The sequence below is a fragment of the Bubalus bubalis genome, chromosome 6, assembly GCF_019923935.1.
Source record: "Bubalus bubalis isolate 160015118507 breed Murrah chromosome 6, NDDB_SH_1, whole genome shotgun sequence".
Taxonomy (NCBI): domain Eukaryota; kingdom Metazoa; phylum Chordata; class Mammalia; order Artiodactyla; family Bovidae; genus Bubalus; species Bubalus bubalis.
The window spans coordinates 41,402,737-41,421,512 of NC_059162.1; the positions used below are offsets into that span (position 1 = coordinate 41,402,737).

General features: G+C 36.1%; 1 protein-coding gene across 1 annotated transcript in view; it reads left to right on the forward strand.

Moving 5' to 3' along the window:
* The first annotated feature begins 532 nt into the window (after positions 1-532).
* OLFM3 (olfactomedin 3) overlaps positions 533-18,776 on the forward strand; it is a 222,035-nt gene continuing 203,791 nt past the window's right edge. The window contains exon 1 of the mRNA XM_025288199.3: positions 533-1,204. Within this exon, the coding sequence (XP_025143984.1) occupies positions 1,136-1,204 (69 nt within the window). The 5' untranslated portion in view covers positions 533-1,135. The remainder of the gene's footprint in view (positions 1,205-18,776) is intronic.

The following is an 18,776-nucleotide window of genomic DNA, read 5'->3' on the forward strand; positions in this document are numbered from 1 at the left end:
TGGAAAATATTTACTTTTTCCAGCTACTAAAACAAAGCTTTTTGAGTACAGTTAAATGACTCAGGGTATATGAAAGAGTTAGTTTGTCATTTACTCTCTCTGCTCCTGTGAGGCAGCTAGTCTGCCTCTTTTCTTGAGCTCTAGAAAACAAGTATTTGGAAACTTAGAAGTAATGCTTTTCCTATCCCACTGTCCATCCATCACTGAATTCTACCTCAGGCATAAACACAATCAGATTGACAAGGATATTATTTTTCTAGGAATGACTGTGTATGAGGGGCTGAAATTTCAGGTGTATAGGGTCACTAGTAGAATATTTCATTTACAAGTTAAAAAAAAAAAAACCTCTTCATTTATTTATGCATAGCTTTTTCAGATGATCAAAAGCCCTAGATAGATTAAAAACACATGAATTCCTAACCAAATATATATGCATATATAATAGCTACAGACTGTGTGCTTTGAGAAGAAAATACACATTGATAGTCTGCATTGCAAACTTTCTTTAAAGGACTAAATATGGTATCAGGTCCTCTGTAAATGACAGGAGACGATTTCAGGCACTACTTGTTTCATAATCCTTTATCTAGCTGACTACTTCTCTGCAGATGAAGATGCCAGCAAATGCTGAACTGGAACAGGAGAGTCAATCCTTGTTTGGTTAACAAATTCCTCGCAAAATATCTCCCCAAGCCCCCAGGAGCTGTAGTGATGTCATATCCGTTGTCCAGGTCTCCACACCTCTCTCAGCAGTTGCTCCCTTTATCTTTTTCTTGGGTCAAAACTTTTGAGGTGGGCTGGCTAGATAGCCCCGGGAGAGAGGGTAAATTGGGGCGTGAGGCTTGAAGGCTCTTCAGCACCTCGGTCAGCGCCCACCGCAGTTCAACCCACCCCTAGAGCTCCCGGACTCTCAGCTCTGAGAATGCCTGCGGAATGATCGCCCCCCAGGGCGGCTGCCGCTGCTGCCGCTACTGCTGTCGCTGCTGTTGCTACTGCTACCGCTCCTGCCACTGCCTCTTTCTCCACTCTGCTCTGACTGGCAGGCAGAAAGTGCAACTGACGAAGGAAAGGTCTCTGCAGTGAGAGTGGAGTGCCTACATAAAAGAGTAAAGAGGGGGCAAAAACGCAGATCAGAATGCAGGCGACGTCCAACCTACTCAATCTCCTGCTGCTGTCTTTGCTTGCTGGATTAGATCCTTCCAAGGTACGGGCAATATTTTAACTCTTGTTTGAAATAAATGTGCAATATGTAACAGACCGGCCAAAAATGCATTTAATTATGCAAAAAAAAAAAAAAAAAAGGGAAAGAAAGAAAAGAAACATTAAAGACAGCTTTTCTAGAAATCCTGTGATGCCTGGCGTATCCCACTGCTTGGAAGATAACAAGGTGAACTACCCGAGGAATAGCTCCTCAAGGTAGAGTCCTGGAGAGAGGGGGGAGGGACCAGGAGCGAATATAACGTGTATTGGCAGCGGGCAATGCGGCTCTCCGGAGAATTTAGCTTATTTGATATCCAAGAGCTTAACGTTCTCTTCTGAAGTCGGACGGGTAATGCAAAGGAGTTAGCAGTTAAAATAATGCAGTTTGTAATCATGTTTAGGAGATGTGAACCTTTTCTTTGTTGAAAGGAGAGAAGCGTTTTCCAGCTGATTCTGGTAAATAATACTCCCGTAGCAGACGTGCTGCAGTTTGTGTCCAAAACATTTGGGATGCTGCTGGTAACACGCACGGCAGAGCAGCAGAGCTCTACTCTCTGCCATGGCTGAGAGGCATTGGGCAAAGGGGCTTGTGTTTGTTTCTTTCTTTTCATTAAGGAAATTAGAGAGCACTGAGGAAGTTCTGATTACCAGTGTTAAGAAACAGGAAGTGAGAAACCTTTGAAACTAAGGAGTGGAATAGGAAGGATGTGTCCTCTCAGAGCTGTTGAACTCTGAAAATTATCCAGTACTGGCAATTAAAGTGAACGCTAACCTCTTTTGATAAAAAGTCAGAAAATATGGAGAAATATTTTCAGCAATATATAAGAAAAGTGTTGAGGATAAAGTGAGACACTTTGAGAGCATCAGCATTCTAATAAAATTGTAATTATCTGGAATAAGATACAAGGCATCTAGTAAAAAGAGTAAGGGAATACAATTTCAAAAACTATTTTATTTAACTGGTTAAGAATAATTTGACACAATAGGAAAAATGATGTGATGTGACAAAGTTATATTTTTGAATATAGTAAACTTATTTTAAAATAACCATGTAGTGCAGAGAAATTGTTTCTTTTCACAATTGAATAGAACTAAGAACTAAGCATAGCCTAATATTGTGGTTGACTGAATATTTCTAGGCCTAAATAAGTACATAGTGAAAATTTAGAATCGTGTCATACATACATATAATTATTTCTGTACATTTTTCATATTTAAAGACCTGATGAGAATAAAATAATTTTCTTCTAAAGTTATGGTTATGCTGATTGACACTGTGAAATTTTCATGTAGTATATTATCTTAATGATCTTAATGAAATATTTTATACACTAAGGTATAACTTTAAAGCATTTTACATCCAGGTACACAGTGCTGATTTTGCTTTCATATTTTTTAATCTTTTTTTTTTTTCATTTTTTTCTCTGGATTTATGGTAACACATTACTTTGCCATACTTATATTCATTACAGCTCTGAATACATTCTATTATATAGTTCATTTGGAATATTCTTGGTAATACATTTTTTAAAAGCAAAGCTAATTACTGAGTTATTACATTAAAAAAATCATTGGACTTAAAGTAAACTTTGTAATTCTTTAAAATGATTTCATAATGCAGAGTTTTACTAACAACTGCATGTTCATTTGATTTTTATGATATCTTTAACGCATAAATATCTTCATTTCTGTATCCCGTTCTTCCCCAAATTAAAAATATATATAAGAAGAGCTTCTGATAAATACTGAGATAAATCCTCCAAGTTTTTTTAGTTAACATGATCTTCTAGTATTGATAAGTTTATTTCCATGTATTCAACAACAGAAAACTTTCCTTCAGACTTAATTCTGGCTGTTTGATACAACAGAGCTGAGAAATCTAGGAAAGAAAAGGCATACATTAACTTTTCAAACTGTCCTTTTCAGCTTCTAGATATTGCAATACAGTGTGCAAAGAACACCAGATGGGTATTTGTTCTACACCATATGTGACAATATAGAGAATATTAAAATGTTTATAGCAAGTGATTTTAATGTTGTAAAGTCTTTGGACAGTAGACACATTTTGCTTTAAAAAAGTGAACATGTTATGTTTTATCAAACTTTTAAGAATCAACACACTATATCATCTCTCCTCCCCAAAATCACAAATGGTACCACTGAATTCTCAGAATGATTGTCAATTAGGTTATGAAATAGAAATTATATCAAATATTATTTTTTACTAACTATATATTTTAGATAATAAAATAAGCATCCATAATGTAAATTGTTTGGTAAAATTGAAATTAAATTCTAATAATGCAATAGCACACAAGACCAGTTTGTGGACAAATAAGTAATAATTAAGTGATGAAACTTAAACATAGAAAAATTCTAAATAGCTAATTTTTTAATATTTTAACATGTCAGGGCTGATATATTTCAAAATCATATTTTCAGATAAATCCATTTAAGTATTCTTCTCTATTATTACATTTTTCATTTATACTATATATAAATCATGCATGAATACACACAAATTGGCAAAATAGGAGAGCTATTAAAATGGAATAGACTTTTTTTAGGTAAAATATTATCACATATATCAAATATTAGAGAACTAAATTTTAGAGCATGCTTATTATATATTAATTTGTCTGGAAAAAAAGGCCTTCTAACAATAGTACCAATTCCATTTCATAGAAGATATATTTATGTTTATAATCATTCTTCCTGAGATTGAAACTTACAGATCATATACGACTTTATAAAGTGCTTAGATATCGCCATCTTATGGTAAGATAAATTACTTGAAAATCAATTTTATATTTAAATTAAAAAAAAACATTTATTATCGGATGAACTTACTTTTAGCATGCATTTACTTTCTTTTCTCTCATTTAATATACCAGAAAATTGGTAAGATTAGTATTTTCTTTCAGTAAAGGAATGCAATTCAATACTAATCAATTATTTGTATTTTATATAGACATTATCAATTTTCCTCTCAAAAAAATCATGAGAATTATGTTTTCTTAATTAAAATCTTATTAACAACTTTCCAGTTCCATTTAGAAAAACTCAAGGGTGTATCACTTTGCCTATTTTAAGAGCTATCAAATAATTTTGCTTGTAATGGAGTATCTGAACTACAGGCAATGTGCCAAATCATCATTCATTCAATAAATAAAGAAAAACCTGAAGCTTGTAAGAATTCAATTATTGCAGAGAAAGGACTATTTCTGTGTAGGAAATTCCTGAGGGCGGCTGCTAGATGGCATCTCTGTGCTTTTAAACTGAAGGCACAGAGTTTAGTAATGACCTTGATAGTAGGAGAGTGAACCTCTTTTTCTTTTACAAGAATATCTTTAGCAGACCATTATTTGAACATCATAACAAAACAGTAATCCCTTGAAACAGAACCATGAATTTCTCTGCTCTGCAATGCTGAATTATAAAGAAAGGAGCTATAAACGTGACTGTGCAGATTTCAAACAGAACATTGATACCAGGTTCAGACACTTGGGGAACAGTTAAAAAGAGGTGACGTAGGCATAGCCACACATTGCAGTGACTGTTAATACTTTAAAGCAGTCATACTTGTGTGATAAATATATTGCAAAATGCCCTAGTATGCTTAGATTGAGAAAGCATTCACTATATCCTTACCTAGAAATATTTTAAAGAACTTATTACCATGGTACTTGCTGACACCACAGACATAAAATGAAACAATGATTCAGCAATAATCCTCAACACAAACTGTTTTTTCTCTCCAAAACAACTTGGCCCATTAGAACTCTTGCTTTAAATAAGACAGTTGTGTTAAGCCATATAAACATGATAGGAAGTAAGAGAATTTCAATAATTATATTGTTATATCTTCATAACATAAGATGTTATGTGCCTATGTAAAAGTGCCTTTGTATTTTGGTATTGCTAAAGAAAATTATCAAAGACCTAAATTGGCTAGGGGTGGCTTTAGTACATAAATCTAGTTAAAGTTCATGTTTTTGTAGCTTTTAAATGAAAATGATAACAGCAAAAACAGCAAGAGAAATAAATTGAGATCAGTATCAATTTGCTTTAAAAGTCACCTTTTAAAGGTGACTTAAAAATCTATCTTCTCCTGTAACTCCTGTTTGCCAGACACATCCTCTATACAACAGGATCAACTCATATTAGAACACAAAATACTAATCAATAGAATCTGGCAGGGACCTGTAATTACACACCAATAAACTCTGGTATGGTAAAAAAGTGAAAAGTTCAATACAGTCCATCTATGTTTTGAAAAAGTAAATGACTTCCTTACTCCCATTCTATAACATCCTTCTTAGCACAATTAAACATTTATTTTGAAATGTAAATATTCTTTCTTACTCTTTTAGTAACTTGACAAGGTTAAAATGGTACTGCTCGCCTTTATTTTTCTTTGAAAATTCTTATTCTCTGTAATTTTCTAACAGTTCTCTTTAGAAAATGAGTATTGTGATGACCCATTCTCTGTTGGGATGGAAAGGAGCACCAGAGTGAGAAGCAAAGGGGTCAGGATTCCAGACAAGACCCTCATTTTTTGTCCCAACTTTGCCACTCATATGTATATATGTGTGTGTTTATTACATATGTGCTCATGCTCAGTCGCTAAGTTGTGTTCTACCCTTTGTGACCCCGTGGACTGTAACTCATCAGGCTCCTCTGCTTATGTAATTTTCCAGGCAATAATACTGAAGTGGGTTGCCATTTCCTATTTCAGTTACATATATATAATATAATAAATATACACACATATAAAACTTTGTGAAGCTTTGATCTCAGTGCTCTCACCTGTAAAAATGAGAAGTTGACATGTTCTTTTAATTTACATAGGAGTATAGTTGATTTACAGTGTTGTGTATATGTTCTGTATATAAGCTCATTTGTATCATTTTTTTAGATTTCACATGTAGCTGATATCATATGATATTTACTTTTTCTAATTTCACTCAGTATATCACAATCCCTAGGTCCATCTATAGTGTATCAAATGGCAATATTTCAGTCTTTTTAATGGCTGAGTAATATTCCATTGTATATACGTACCACATTTTTTATGCATTCCTCTTTGATGGACATTTTAGGTTACTTCCATGTCTTGGATATTATAAATAATTCTGCAAAGAACTTTGGAGTGCATGTTTCTTTTTAAAGTATAGCTTTCTCTGGATATATGCCCAGGAGTGGGATAGCTGAATCATATGGTGGCTGTTTTTTTTTCTTAAGGAGCCACCATACTATTCTCCACACTGGCTATACCAATTTACATTGTCACCAACAGAATAAGAGGGTTCCCTTTTTTCCATACCCATTCCAGCATTTGCTGTTTGTAGACATTTGATGATGACCATTCTGACCTCTGTGAAGTGATACTCCATTGTATTTTTAATTTTCATTTCTCTAATACTTAAGAATGTTGAGCACCTTGACATGTGCTTCTTGGCCATCTCTGTATGTCTTCTTTGGAAAAAAAATGTTTATTTAGATCTTCTGCCTTTTTTTGGATTGGGTTGTTTGTTTTTATGATATTGACCTGCATAAGCTGTTTGTATATTTTGGAGCTTAAGCCCTTGTTGGTCACTTCATTTGCAAATATTTTCTCCTATTCTGTAGGTTTTCTTTTGTTTCACTTATGGTTTCCTTTGCTGTGGAAAAGTTCTTAAGTTTAATAAGACTCTATTTTTATTTCCATTACCTAAGGGGTGGATCCAAAAAGATATATGCTGTGATATGGCAAAGTGCATTCTTCCTATGTTTTCCTCTAAGAGTTTTATAGTATCTGGTCTTACATTTAGGTCTTTAATCCATTTTGAGTTTAACATTTGTGTATGGTATTAGAGAATGTTCTAATTTTGTTTATTTACACATAGCTCTCTAGTTTTCCCCAGTGCTACTTATTGAAGAGACTGTCTTGTCTCCATTGTATATCCTGTCTCCTTTGTCATAGATTAATTGATCATAGGTGTACGAGTTCAGGTCTGGACTTTCCGTCCTGTTCATTGATTTATAAGTCTGTCTTTGTGCCAGTATCATACTTTTTTTTTTTTTTTTTTTTTTTTTTTACTGTAGATTTACAATATAGTCTGAAGTCAGGGAGCCTGATTCCTCCAGTTCCATTTGTCTTTCTCAAGGTTCCTTTGGCTATTTGAGGTTTTTTGTGTTTCCTGAGCTCCAAAATCACTGCATATGCTGATTGTAGCCATGAAATTAAAAGATGCTTACTCCTTGGAAGGAAAGTTATGACCAGCCTAGACAGCATATTAAAAAGCAGAGACATTACTTTGTTAACAAAGGTCCGACTAGTCTAGGCTATGGTTTTCCCAGTGGTCGTGTAGGGATGTGAGAGTTGGACTATAAAGAAAGCTGAGGACCAAAGAATTGATGCTTTTGAACTGTGGTGTTGGAGAAGACTCTTTGAGAGTGCCTTGGATTGCAAGGAGATGTAACCAGTCCATGCTAAAGGAGATCAGTCCTGGGTGTTCATTGGTAGGACTGATTTTGAAGCTGTAACTCCAATACTTTAGCCACCTGATGTGAAGAGCTGGCTCATTGAAAAAGACCTTGATGCTGGGAAAGATTGAGGGCAGGAGGAGAAGGGGACAACAGAGGATGAGATGGTTGGATGGCATCACGGACTCAATGGACATGGGTTTGGGAGGACTCCAGGAGTTGGTGATGGACAGGGAGGCCTGGCGTGCTGTGGTTCATGGGGTCGCAAAGAGTCAGACATGAATAAGCGACTGAACTGAACTGTGTCTTCATACAAATATGATGCTATACACAGAATGGCTATTAGAGCTCATCAATGAATTTGGTAAAGCTGTAGGATACAAAATTAATAAAAAGATATCTCTTGCATTTCTATACACTAACAAGGAAACAATCCTATTCACTGTCATATCAAAAAGAATAAAATACCGAGGAATAAACCTACCTAAGGAAATGGCAACCCACTCCAGTGTTCTTGCCTGGAGAATCCCACGGACTCCTGGTGGGCTCCAGTCCATGGGGTCGCAAAGAGTTGGACACGACTGAGCAACTAACACACAAGGAGGCGAAAGACCTGTACTCTGAAAACTATAAGACCCTGATGAAAGAAATTGAAGATGACATAAGCAGATGGAAAGATATATCATGTTCTTGGATTTAAAGAATCAATATTATCAAAATGACTACACTGCCCAAAATAATCTGCATATTCAATGCAATATCCTATCAAATTATCAATGGCATTTTTTGCATTCAGTTCAGTTCAGTTCAGTTCAGTCACTCAGTCGTGTCTGACTCTTTGCGACCCCATGAATTGCAACACTCCAGGCCTCCCTGTCCGCATTACTAGACAAAAAATCTAAATATTCTTGCAAATTCTTTGTTAAATTCTAGAATAGCTCCATGCTATGGTCTGTATGTCTGTGCCCTCTCCCCTTCCCACAAGTCATAAGTTGAAACCTAATCCCAAGGTGATGATATGAAAATGGGGCATTTGGGAGGTGATGAGATCATTAACATGGAGTCCTCATGAATGAGATTAAAGTTATTATACAAGAGGCCACAGGGAGATAGTTCATTCTTTCAACCATGTGAGAATGTAAGAAGTCTGGGACCTGGAAGAAGGAACTCAACTGATCAGCCGTAACATTGATCTTGAACTTCCAGCCTTCAGAATTGTGAGAAGTAAGTATCTGTTTACAAGATGCCCAGTCTGGGTTTTGTTATAGTAGTCCAAACAGACTAAGATATTCTATTTAATAACGTTTGACCACTCATTAAAAATTAGATTTTTTTTTTTGTAGAGTCTAGCTTATAAGATCACAAATTTTGAGAGACCTGAAGGCCGCACTCTCCTGACCTAGTCACCTCCTAATGGCCCCGTTTCTTTATATCATCACTTTGGGCATTAGGATATCATCTCATGAATTTAGGGAGAGAGAAATATTCAGACCATAGCAGTAATGGAGAAATGACCACTTCTATAAACATAATTTTCTTTTCTCTTGGATTGTTTTCCACTTCCTCTGTTTATATTGGTTCCCTTGCTTTTCTCAATAGAGACTTTACTATAAACTCCTTATAAAGACTTGACCCTTAATTAGACACAATAACATTTCTCCTGATTTGCACATCCAAATAAAAGTCCACTTAAGTGATTCAAGAATTGATTATTTCATACAAAGGGTAAAAATAGATGAGAGCAATTATATAATATCTAGATAGACCCTATCCATGACCAACTAATATTTAAGAAATACAGTATTTCAAAAACACCTGCAAACCATACTGCGGTGAGGTTTAAAACACATGTTACTTAGACTGAAAGCCATTCTTGAGAAAGGGGGGGTTCCAAGATACAGAAATAAAGTAAGATCAATTTGATCAACAATGCCAATAATATAAATGGTGCTAATATTAATAAAAATACTCAAAAATGTTTTCAAAAGAATATAGTTTTCTAAAAACACTTATCTTTTGTGCTTTAAAAACAAGGCATTGTAAAGCATATATCACAAAGTTATGCCTTCTGTCATTCTCATACCAAGCTTTCAGAAGAATAAAAATAATACCAGAAAAAGGGATCACAAACGCTGCTATGTTCTTGCTTTTGCCTCTCCCTGGAAAGCTCTATCCTTCTTCCCCATGTCAAAAATTTACCTATACTTTAAGACGCAACTTAAAATGTCACTTCTTCCAGAAATCCTTTCCTGACACTCTCTGCACCCCAGGAGGAGGTAATCCTGATAAACTAAGAACTCTTATAAGAAAAGAATCACGTTTTATTTATCTTTGCATCTACAGCCGCTGTCACTGTGTTTGACACAGAATAGGTGTTCAGTGAACACAGAATAAATTGGATTTCTCCTCCTCCTAGATTTGTAAAATACTCTCTCCAATCACCCTTATTATACTTACCACTTTCTTTAAAACAACAAACAAATTAAAAAAAAAAAAAAACAACTGGGTATTTACCATAATGTGTCTTCCCTACTAAATTATAATGTAGCTGAGGACAGACTGTCATTTGTGATCATGATCTTATCCTTTCCTATTTATCAACTAGCACAGTGCCTATTCAGATATGGAATTTGTCAACATTTACTGAATGAACAAATGAAGAAATGAAGCAAAAACCTTAAAGTCCTAGGTTAAATGACTCAAATCTGTGTTCTTTGTCCATGTGCTCATTAGATAATATCTTAGGGGTAGGGAAGTAAGATTAATTTTAAGAACCTTGTTTTTTAAGGGCTTGGACTAATCAGATCAGATCAGATCAGTCGCTCAGTCGTGTCTGACCCCATGAATCGCAGCATGCCAGGCCTCCCTGTCCATCACCAACTCCCAGAGTTCACTCAGACTCACGTCCATCGAGTCAGTGATGCCATCCAGCCATCTCATCCTCTGTCGTCCCCTTTTCCTCTTGCCCCCAATCCCTCCCAGCATCGGAGTCTTTTCCAATGAGTCAACTCTTGGCATGAGGTAGCCAAAGTACTGGAGTTTCAGCTTTAGCATTATTCCTTCCAAAGAAAACCCAGGGCTGATATCCTTCAGAATGGACTGGTTGGATCTCCTTGCAGTCCCAGGGACTCTCAAGAGTCTTCTCCAACACCACAATTCAAAAGCATCAATTCTTTGGTGCTCAGCCAGGTTATTTACATTGAAGAATGCTGCAAGATTATTATCTTTTTAATTTTTTGATTAATTTCCTGTCCTGTCTCCCTATCCTTTAGTTCAGTTCAGTTCAGTCACTCAGTCGTGTCCGACTCTTTGCAACCCCATGAATTGCAGCACACCAAGCCTCCCTGTCCATCACCAACTCTCGGAGTTCACTCAGACTCCTGTCCATCAAGTCGGTGATCCCATCCAGCCATCTCATCCTCTGTCATCCCCTTCTCCTCCTGCCCCCAATCCCTCCCAGCATCAGAGTCTTTTCCAATGAGTCAACTCTTCGCATGAGGTAGCCAAAGTACTGGAGTTTCAGCTTTAGCATCATTCCTTCCAAAGAACACCCAGAACTGATCTCCTTCAGAATGGACTGGTTGATCTCCTTACAGTCCAAGGGACTCTCAAGTGTCTTCTCCAACACCACAGTTCAAAAGCATCAATTCTTTGGCGCTCAGCCTTCTTCACAGTCCAACTCTCACATCCATACATGACTAATGGAAAAACCATAGCCTTCACTATTGGTAGGTCATCCTAAAATGGGGAATATTTATTTCTTCTAAATGTATATCATCACCCATTCATCCTCCTTCCTTCTGCTTACAGACACTCAGATTATGAAAATTAAGAATATAATCTATATTTCTTCTACTTTACTCTTAAAAATCAAAGTTATATCACTAAGAAAGCTATAACAATCCAGTTGGGGACATAAGGGACACACACACACAAAATGTAAAAACACATAAGCTCATGTCATATCCTAAGCATTACAACGTATTTAACATTTATTTTGTATCATTCCTTTTCATTAACTTTTGAATATTTAATGAAAAATAGAGTGAATGACTATGTTTCTACTGTCTTTATCAAACAACATTCAAAACTAAATATACTCCTAGATTTATATGAAATATAAAGGCCATCTATTTTAATTCTTCATAATAGCAAAAATTGCCTCTAGCATAACTGATAGATGGTTAGCTAGCTTGTGTCTATATGTTTTTAGACAAATAGCTCAGTCTATTTGGTAGTTATATAGTATCCATGTAATTATACTATTTTTAATTGAAAATAACAAATTTTTATTGAGTTATGACTTACAATGATATTTTCCAATAATGAGCTATGGTTCTTTAGGTCGCTAAATATAGTAAGAAAAAAAAAAAAAAGAAACATGAACTGTAGTAGACAGAATAAGGTCTTCCCAATGATGTTCATATCCCAATCCACAAATCTTGTGAATATGTTACCTTACATAACCAAAGGGAATTTGCATATTTGACTAAATAAAGAGTCTTCAGATGGGAAGATTACCCTGAATTTTCTGATGGGATCATGTAACCAAAACATTCCTTTGCAAAGCAAAGAAAACCATAAACAAAACAAAAAGACAACCCACAGAACAGGAGAAAATATGTGTAAATTAAGCAACCGACAAGGAATTAAGCTCCAAAATTCACAAAGAGTTCATTCAGCTCCATACCTGACAACTGTAATCCCTTATGATCATACAGTAGAAATGACAAATAGAGACAAGGGATTAGATCTGACAGATAGAGGGCCTGAAGAGATGTGGATGGAGGTTCATAACATTGTACAGGAGTCTATGATCAAAACCATCTCCAAGAGAAAGAAATGCAAAAAGGCAAAATGGTTGTCCAAGGAGGTCTTACAAATAGCTGAGACAAGAAGAGAAGTGAAAGACAAGAAGAATAGGAAAGATATACCCATCTGAATACAGAGTTCCCAAAAATAGCAAGGAGAGATAAGAAAGCCTTCCTAAGTGATCGATACAAAGAAATATGAAAACAATAGAATGGGAAAGACTAGAGATCTCTTCAAGAAAATTAGAGATACCAAGAGAACATTTCATGCAAAGATGAGCACAATAAAGGACAGAAACAGTATGAACGTAACAGAAACAGTAGATATTAAGAAGAGGTGGGAATACACAGAAGGACTATACAAAAAAGATCTTCATGACCGAGATAACCACGATGGTGTGATTACTCACCTAGCGCCAGACATCCTGGAATATGAAGTCAAGTGGACCTTATTAAGCATCACTACAAATAAAGCTAGTGGAGGTGATGTGAGCTATTTCTAATCCTAAAAGATGATGCTGTGAAAGTGCTGCACTCAATATGCCAGCAAATCTGGAAAACTCAGCAGTGGTCACAGGACAGGAAAAAGTCAGTTTTCATTCCAAACCCAAAGAAAGGCATTGCCAAAGAATTGTTCAAACTACCACACAATTACACTCATCTCACACACTAGCAAAATTATGCTCAAAATTCTCCAAGCCAGGCTTCAACAGTACAGGAACTATGAACATCCAGATGTCTGAGCTGAATTTAGAAAAGGCAGAGGAACTAGAAATCAAATTGCCAACATCTACTGGATCACTGAAAAAGCAAGAGATTTCCAGAAAAACATCTACTTCTGCTTTATTGACTGTGCCAAAGCCTTTGACCATGTGGATTACAACAAACTGTGGAAAATTCTTCAAGAGATGGAACTCCCAGACCACCTGACCTGCCTCCTGAGAAATCTGTATGCAGGTCAGGAAGCAACAGTTAGAACCAGACATGGAACAATGGACTGGTTCCAAACTGGGAAAGGAGTATATCAAGGCTCTATATTGCCACCCTGCTTATTTAACTTCTATGCAGTATACATCATGCGAAATGCCCGGCTGGATGAAGCATAAGCTGGGATCAAGATTGCCAGGAGAAATATCAATAACCTCAGATATGCAGATGATCCCACCTTATGGCAGAAAGTGAAGAGGAACTAAAGAGCCTCTTGATGAGGATGAAAGGGGAGAGTGAAAAGCTGGCTTAAAAACTCAACATTCAAGTAACTAAAATCATGGCATCTTGTTTCATCACTTCATGGCAGATAGATGGGGAAAAAATGGAAACAATGACAGACTTCATTTTCGTGGGCTCCAAAATCACTGCAAATTGTGACTGCAGCCATGAAATAAAAGATGATTCCTTCTTGGAAGAAAAGTTATGACAAACTTAGATAGCATATTAAAAAGCAGAGACATTACTTTGCTGACAAATGTACATATAGTCAAAGTTATTGTTTTTCCAGTAATCATATGGATGTGAGAGTTGGACCATAAAGAAAGCTGAGTGCCAAAGAACTGATGCTTTTGAACTATGGTGTTGGAGAAGACTCTTAAATGTCCCTTGGACTGCAAGGAGACCAAATCAGTCAATCCCAAAGGAAACCAGTCATGGATATTCATTGGAAGGACTGATGCTGAAGCTGAAACTGCAATACTTTGGCTACCTGATGTAAAGAACTGAATCATTGGAAAACATCCTGATGCTCGGAAAGATTGAAGGCAGGAGGAGAATGGGACAACAGAGGATGAGATGGTTGGATGGCATCACGGACTTGATGGACATGAGTTTGTGCAAGCTCTGGGAGTTGGTGATGGACAGGGACGCCTGATGTGCTTCAGTCCGTGGGGTCACAAAGAGTTGGACAGCACTGAGTGACTGAAATGAGTTTGATTCCAAAGGGAGGAAAAAAAGTTAATGTCCCAACTCAAAGGCATTTAGGGAGAAGGAATTTTCTCTTATTCATTTTTGTTGCTGTTGTTGTTGTTCCATTTAAGACCTCAACTAACTGGACAAGGCCCATCTACATCCGGGAAAGCAATCTGCTTTACTCAGTCTACCAATTTGATTCTTAGTCTCATCCACAAACACCCTCACAGGAAGACCCAAAGTAATGTTTGGTGAAATACAGGTATACCCCATGGCCTAGTCAAGCTGACACCTAAAATTAGTCATCACAGTAGTAAAATTTTTAAAAATATATATGGCTATATATCTAGCTATATATATCTAATTGTCTCTATATCATATCAATCTATCTAATCTCATGTATAGTTATCTAGCTAGTTTTGTAACCATCTACCTATTTCAATTATCAAAAGAGTAATTACTGAAATCCCAACACCTATCTTAACCCCAAGATTTCTACAATTTTATTTTGATTATCTGTCCCTGCCTTGATCATATGCTGATTGAACTCCCATGAAAGTCACACTGAAGATTCTTTGAATCATAGATTGTATCACCATCATCGTGCATGGATATATTATTACTCAATTATTAAAATTATTGTAAATCCCTTGGTCACAAATCTGTTTTCAGGATAGTTTCCTCTTAATAAAATTCAAGAAAATCCCAACATAATGTTAAAATTGAAGCCCCAAAGTTCAAATCACATAAATGGGTTGCCATGTGGTAACAAAGGTAACAAAATAACTAAAGTAACCCTGCTATAGAAGTTTGGGATTAATCACTATTACATGATATGTGCATCACTAGGGACTTCTGAAAGACTTTTACCATATTTGTAGAATGTTTTCCATGTACCAAGAGCTATCTGAAATCTAAAGATATAGCAGTGACCAAGAAGACAAAAGCTCTGCCCTCATAAAATTAGTCTAATAAAAAATAATAAGCAAATACATGTTTCAAAGTAATACATTATATAGAAGAAAAACAAAACAAAGTACAGTGATAAGCAGTGGTACATTATGGGGTAGCAACAAACAGAACAGGTTCCATAGTACACATGATCCTTGAGCAAAAAAATAAAGAAGGTGAGATAATAAAATACAAATATCTGCAAGAAGAGAATTCCAGGCAGAGAAAATTGTGTTCATTAAAGCAAGAGCATATATAGTAATTTTGGGGAAAAGGAAGGAGACAAGCAAACAAGGGAATTGAGCAAGTGGAAGACTAACAATGAGGCCTGATTATGTAGATCCCTGGAAGTGGTTTCACAGATTCTGAGCAGGATAGGAAAAGTCTAGTGGATTTTGAGCAAAGATGGGAATGAAATGTATTTCTCTTAAAACGATCACTTTGGCTGCTCTGTGAAGAATTTATTTCTAGTGTTAAGGGAAAAAGTAGAGAGACCATGTGACATAAAAATTATGTTAATGTTGATGGCGGTTAGAATTTGTGAATGCACTGGAAATTGGTTATAAAAGATCTTTGACTTATGTCGCTGGAAAGAAGTGTGCCCCCTGAGATACAAACAAACAAACAAACTAAAAAAAAAAAAAAACAAACCAACCTCTGGGAGAGGAGATTAGGAGTTTGATTTTGGACATAACTTTTAAATGTCTATTAGACATCCAAATAGATTGTTTGAGTGTTGGGAGTTGATATCTGGAGTCCAGTGGAGATGTCTGGACTGAATGTATCATTTTGGGAATCATTCATACCTATACAATATTTAAGCCCATGAAACTGGAGGGGATCACCAAGAGAAGTAGCCAGACCACTATGCCTCAAATATTTAGAGTTTAAAAGCTGAGGGACAACCAGCAATATAAACTGAGTAGTCCACAAGATAGAGGAAGATACTGTCCTGAAAACAATGTGAAGAAAATGTCTTAAGGAGAAAGATTTATTAAATTACTAAAATATCATATGCTTCATCTGGGCTAAGTAACGTGAAAATTGAAAATTATCTGTAGTCTTTAGAAATAGAAATCATTGATGACACCGATAAGTGGTTTCAGTAGACGGATGGTGGCAACATTCTCATTATAATGGATTCAATAAAGTATGGAAGAAGATCAATTTGAGATAGAGATAAATGACTTCTGCGAGTTTTGCTATGTAGAGAAGAGAAATTGGGTATACCTAGAGGAAGATACAGCATCAGACATGTTTGTTTTTTCTTGATGTCTAAAATTAGAAAAATAGCACCATACTATAATGCTGATTGGAATAATCTATGAGAGGTTGGTTTTAAATAGAAACACAGATAATTCTGTGGGAAGAGGTGGAAAGGAAAAGTATATGTGTACAAATGTTGGCAGATTAGATAAGGAAGTGCAAGCATGTGGAAGCTCTCTTGTCATTGCTTTTATCTTCTCAGTGAAATAGAAAACGTAGTCATCAGCTGAAAGTGAGAGTGAATTATTGGTAGAGAGATAAAAAGAATATCCTGAAGACTGCAATTAGGAGCAAAGAGCACTTTTCCACTGCCAGATTTAGTAATAGAGGAATGTGGCAAAGGGTTTGAGCTCACTTTAGAAGCAGCTGTGCTTCTAAACTCAGAGGAAAACCTGAGATTTCAATAAAAGTAAAAAGGTGAAAGAAATTTTCAGGGAAGTGAGCAGACATGAGGGAATGTCACAGTTGATTGATTGTGAGTTTCTCACATGTTGCTGTCTGCATTAAATCAATAATGAATCTTTCATGTACATTGAAAGACAGGAAGTCTGAGTTTTCCCCAGGAACTAGTTATTTTTTTCACTGACTTTATGAAAGGGTTGGCAAGTTCAAATATCTCCAGATACAGAAAACATACAGAGCCATAAACTAGTTGGAGGGCATTCAACAAAGATTATAGTAGAAAGTAGAAAGATGTATCTGCTGCTGCTGCTGCTAAGTCGCTTCAGTCGTGTCCAACTCTGTGCGACCCCATAGATGGAAGCCCACCAGGCTCCCCCATCACTGGGATTCTCCAGGCAAGAACACTGGAGTGGGTTGCCATTTCCTTCTCCAATGAATGAAAGTGAAAAGTGAGAGGGAAGTCGCTTAGTCGTGTCCGACTCTTAGCGACCCCATGGACTGCAGCCTACCAGGTTCTGCCATCCATGGGATTTTCCAGGCAAGAGTACTGGAGTGGGGTGCCATTGCCTTCTCACTCCCTCCCATTTTACTCTGGGTTAGATTTATTTTCGGAGAAGGCAATGGCAACCCACTCCAGGACTCTTGCCTGGAAAATCCCATGGATGGAGGAGCCTGGTAGGCTGCAGTCCATGGGGCGTCACATCATACTCGAGGGAAGATTCATCCATTGAGTCTTAGAAGTAGATACGGTATAACCAGGAGAGAATGGCAGAGCTAACAGCAAGCAGAGTTATATATTTTAACTATAATGGGTCAAAACTCTGTCCTGAAAGCTACCTTGGAACATTTTTAAAACAATACAAGAAAGGTATATCACTGATTGAGATGAGAGCTACCAGTTCTAAACAGCAATATTCCTGTGTCCAACAGGTCATATTGTTTCAGCTTCAAATACATAGGAAATCTGGGTTCACCTTTGTTTCTTCCATAAATCCTGCAACCAAAATAAAATCTTACTTCAGTGTACTATATTAATGGAAAGAAATTTGTTGTTTGTTATATTTAGCAGTTTACTTCTGCTTTAGCATATGCTTATGGAGACCAGGCTCATATATGGCTCTTCATCGGTTATTGATGTCTTTCTAATTATCAAACAAACCTAGAAGAAGAGAAATGTTTAGTTTAGTTTTATGTGACTAAAACAAAGGAAAAAAAAAGGATCTACGGGATGTTCTTCTCATTTTCCTTGCTATTGGGTAACATTATAATAATCGAAAGAATGTGTAAGGTAATGTAACGATGTGGAGAAATGGAAAATGGAATATTAAAGCATGTTTCTGTGTATGTGTACAAGTGTGTTTGTGTGTGAAAGTGGAAGTTTTATCTGATAACTACTAGAATAAAACCTCAACAATCCAAACTAATTATACCAATTATGAAAGTAAACAGCATGAATTGTAAAATATTTATAAATATAGCTTATTTCCAAATTACATATCAAACTTAGTTGGTCCTACAAATTGTATTTGAACTCTTGCCTAACTCTTGTTCTAATCTTTAGAACTCATTACAAAAGCAGGTGAAATGACTTTCTAATTATCCTATCAATTGAATAAACAAGAGTAATTTAAATTTCCTGTCAAAATTCTGTTAACATTTTTTTAAAGCTTGTTTCCTTCCATCCTTGTTTCTCTTCTCTTATCCTTTTATGCAAAGAAAATGTCATTTTTTACCTGTCACAATTATTACATGGTCCAAATGATAGGAAAATAGCGC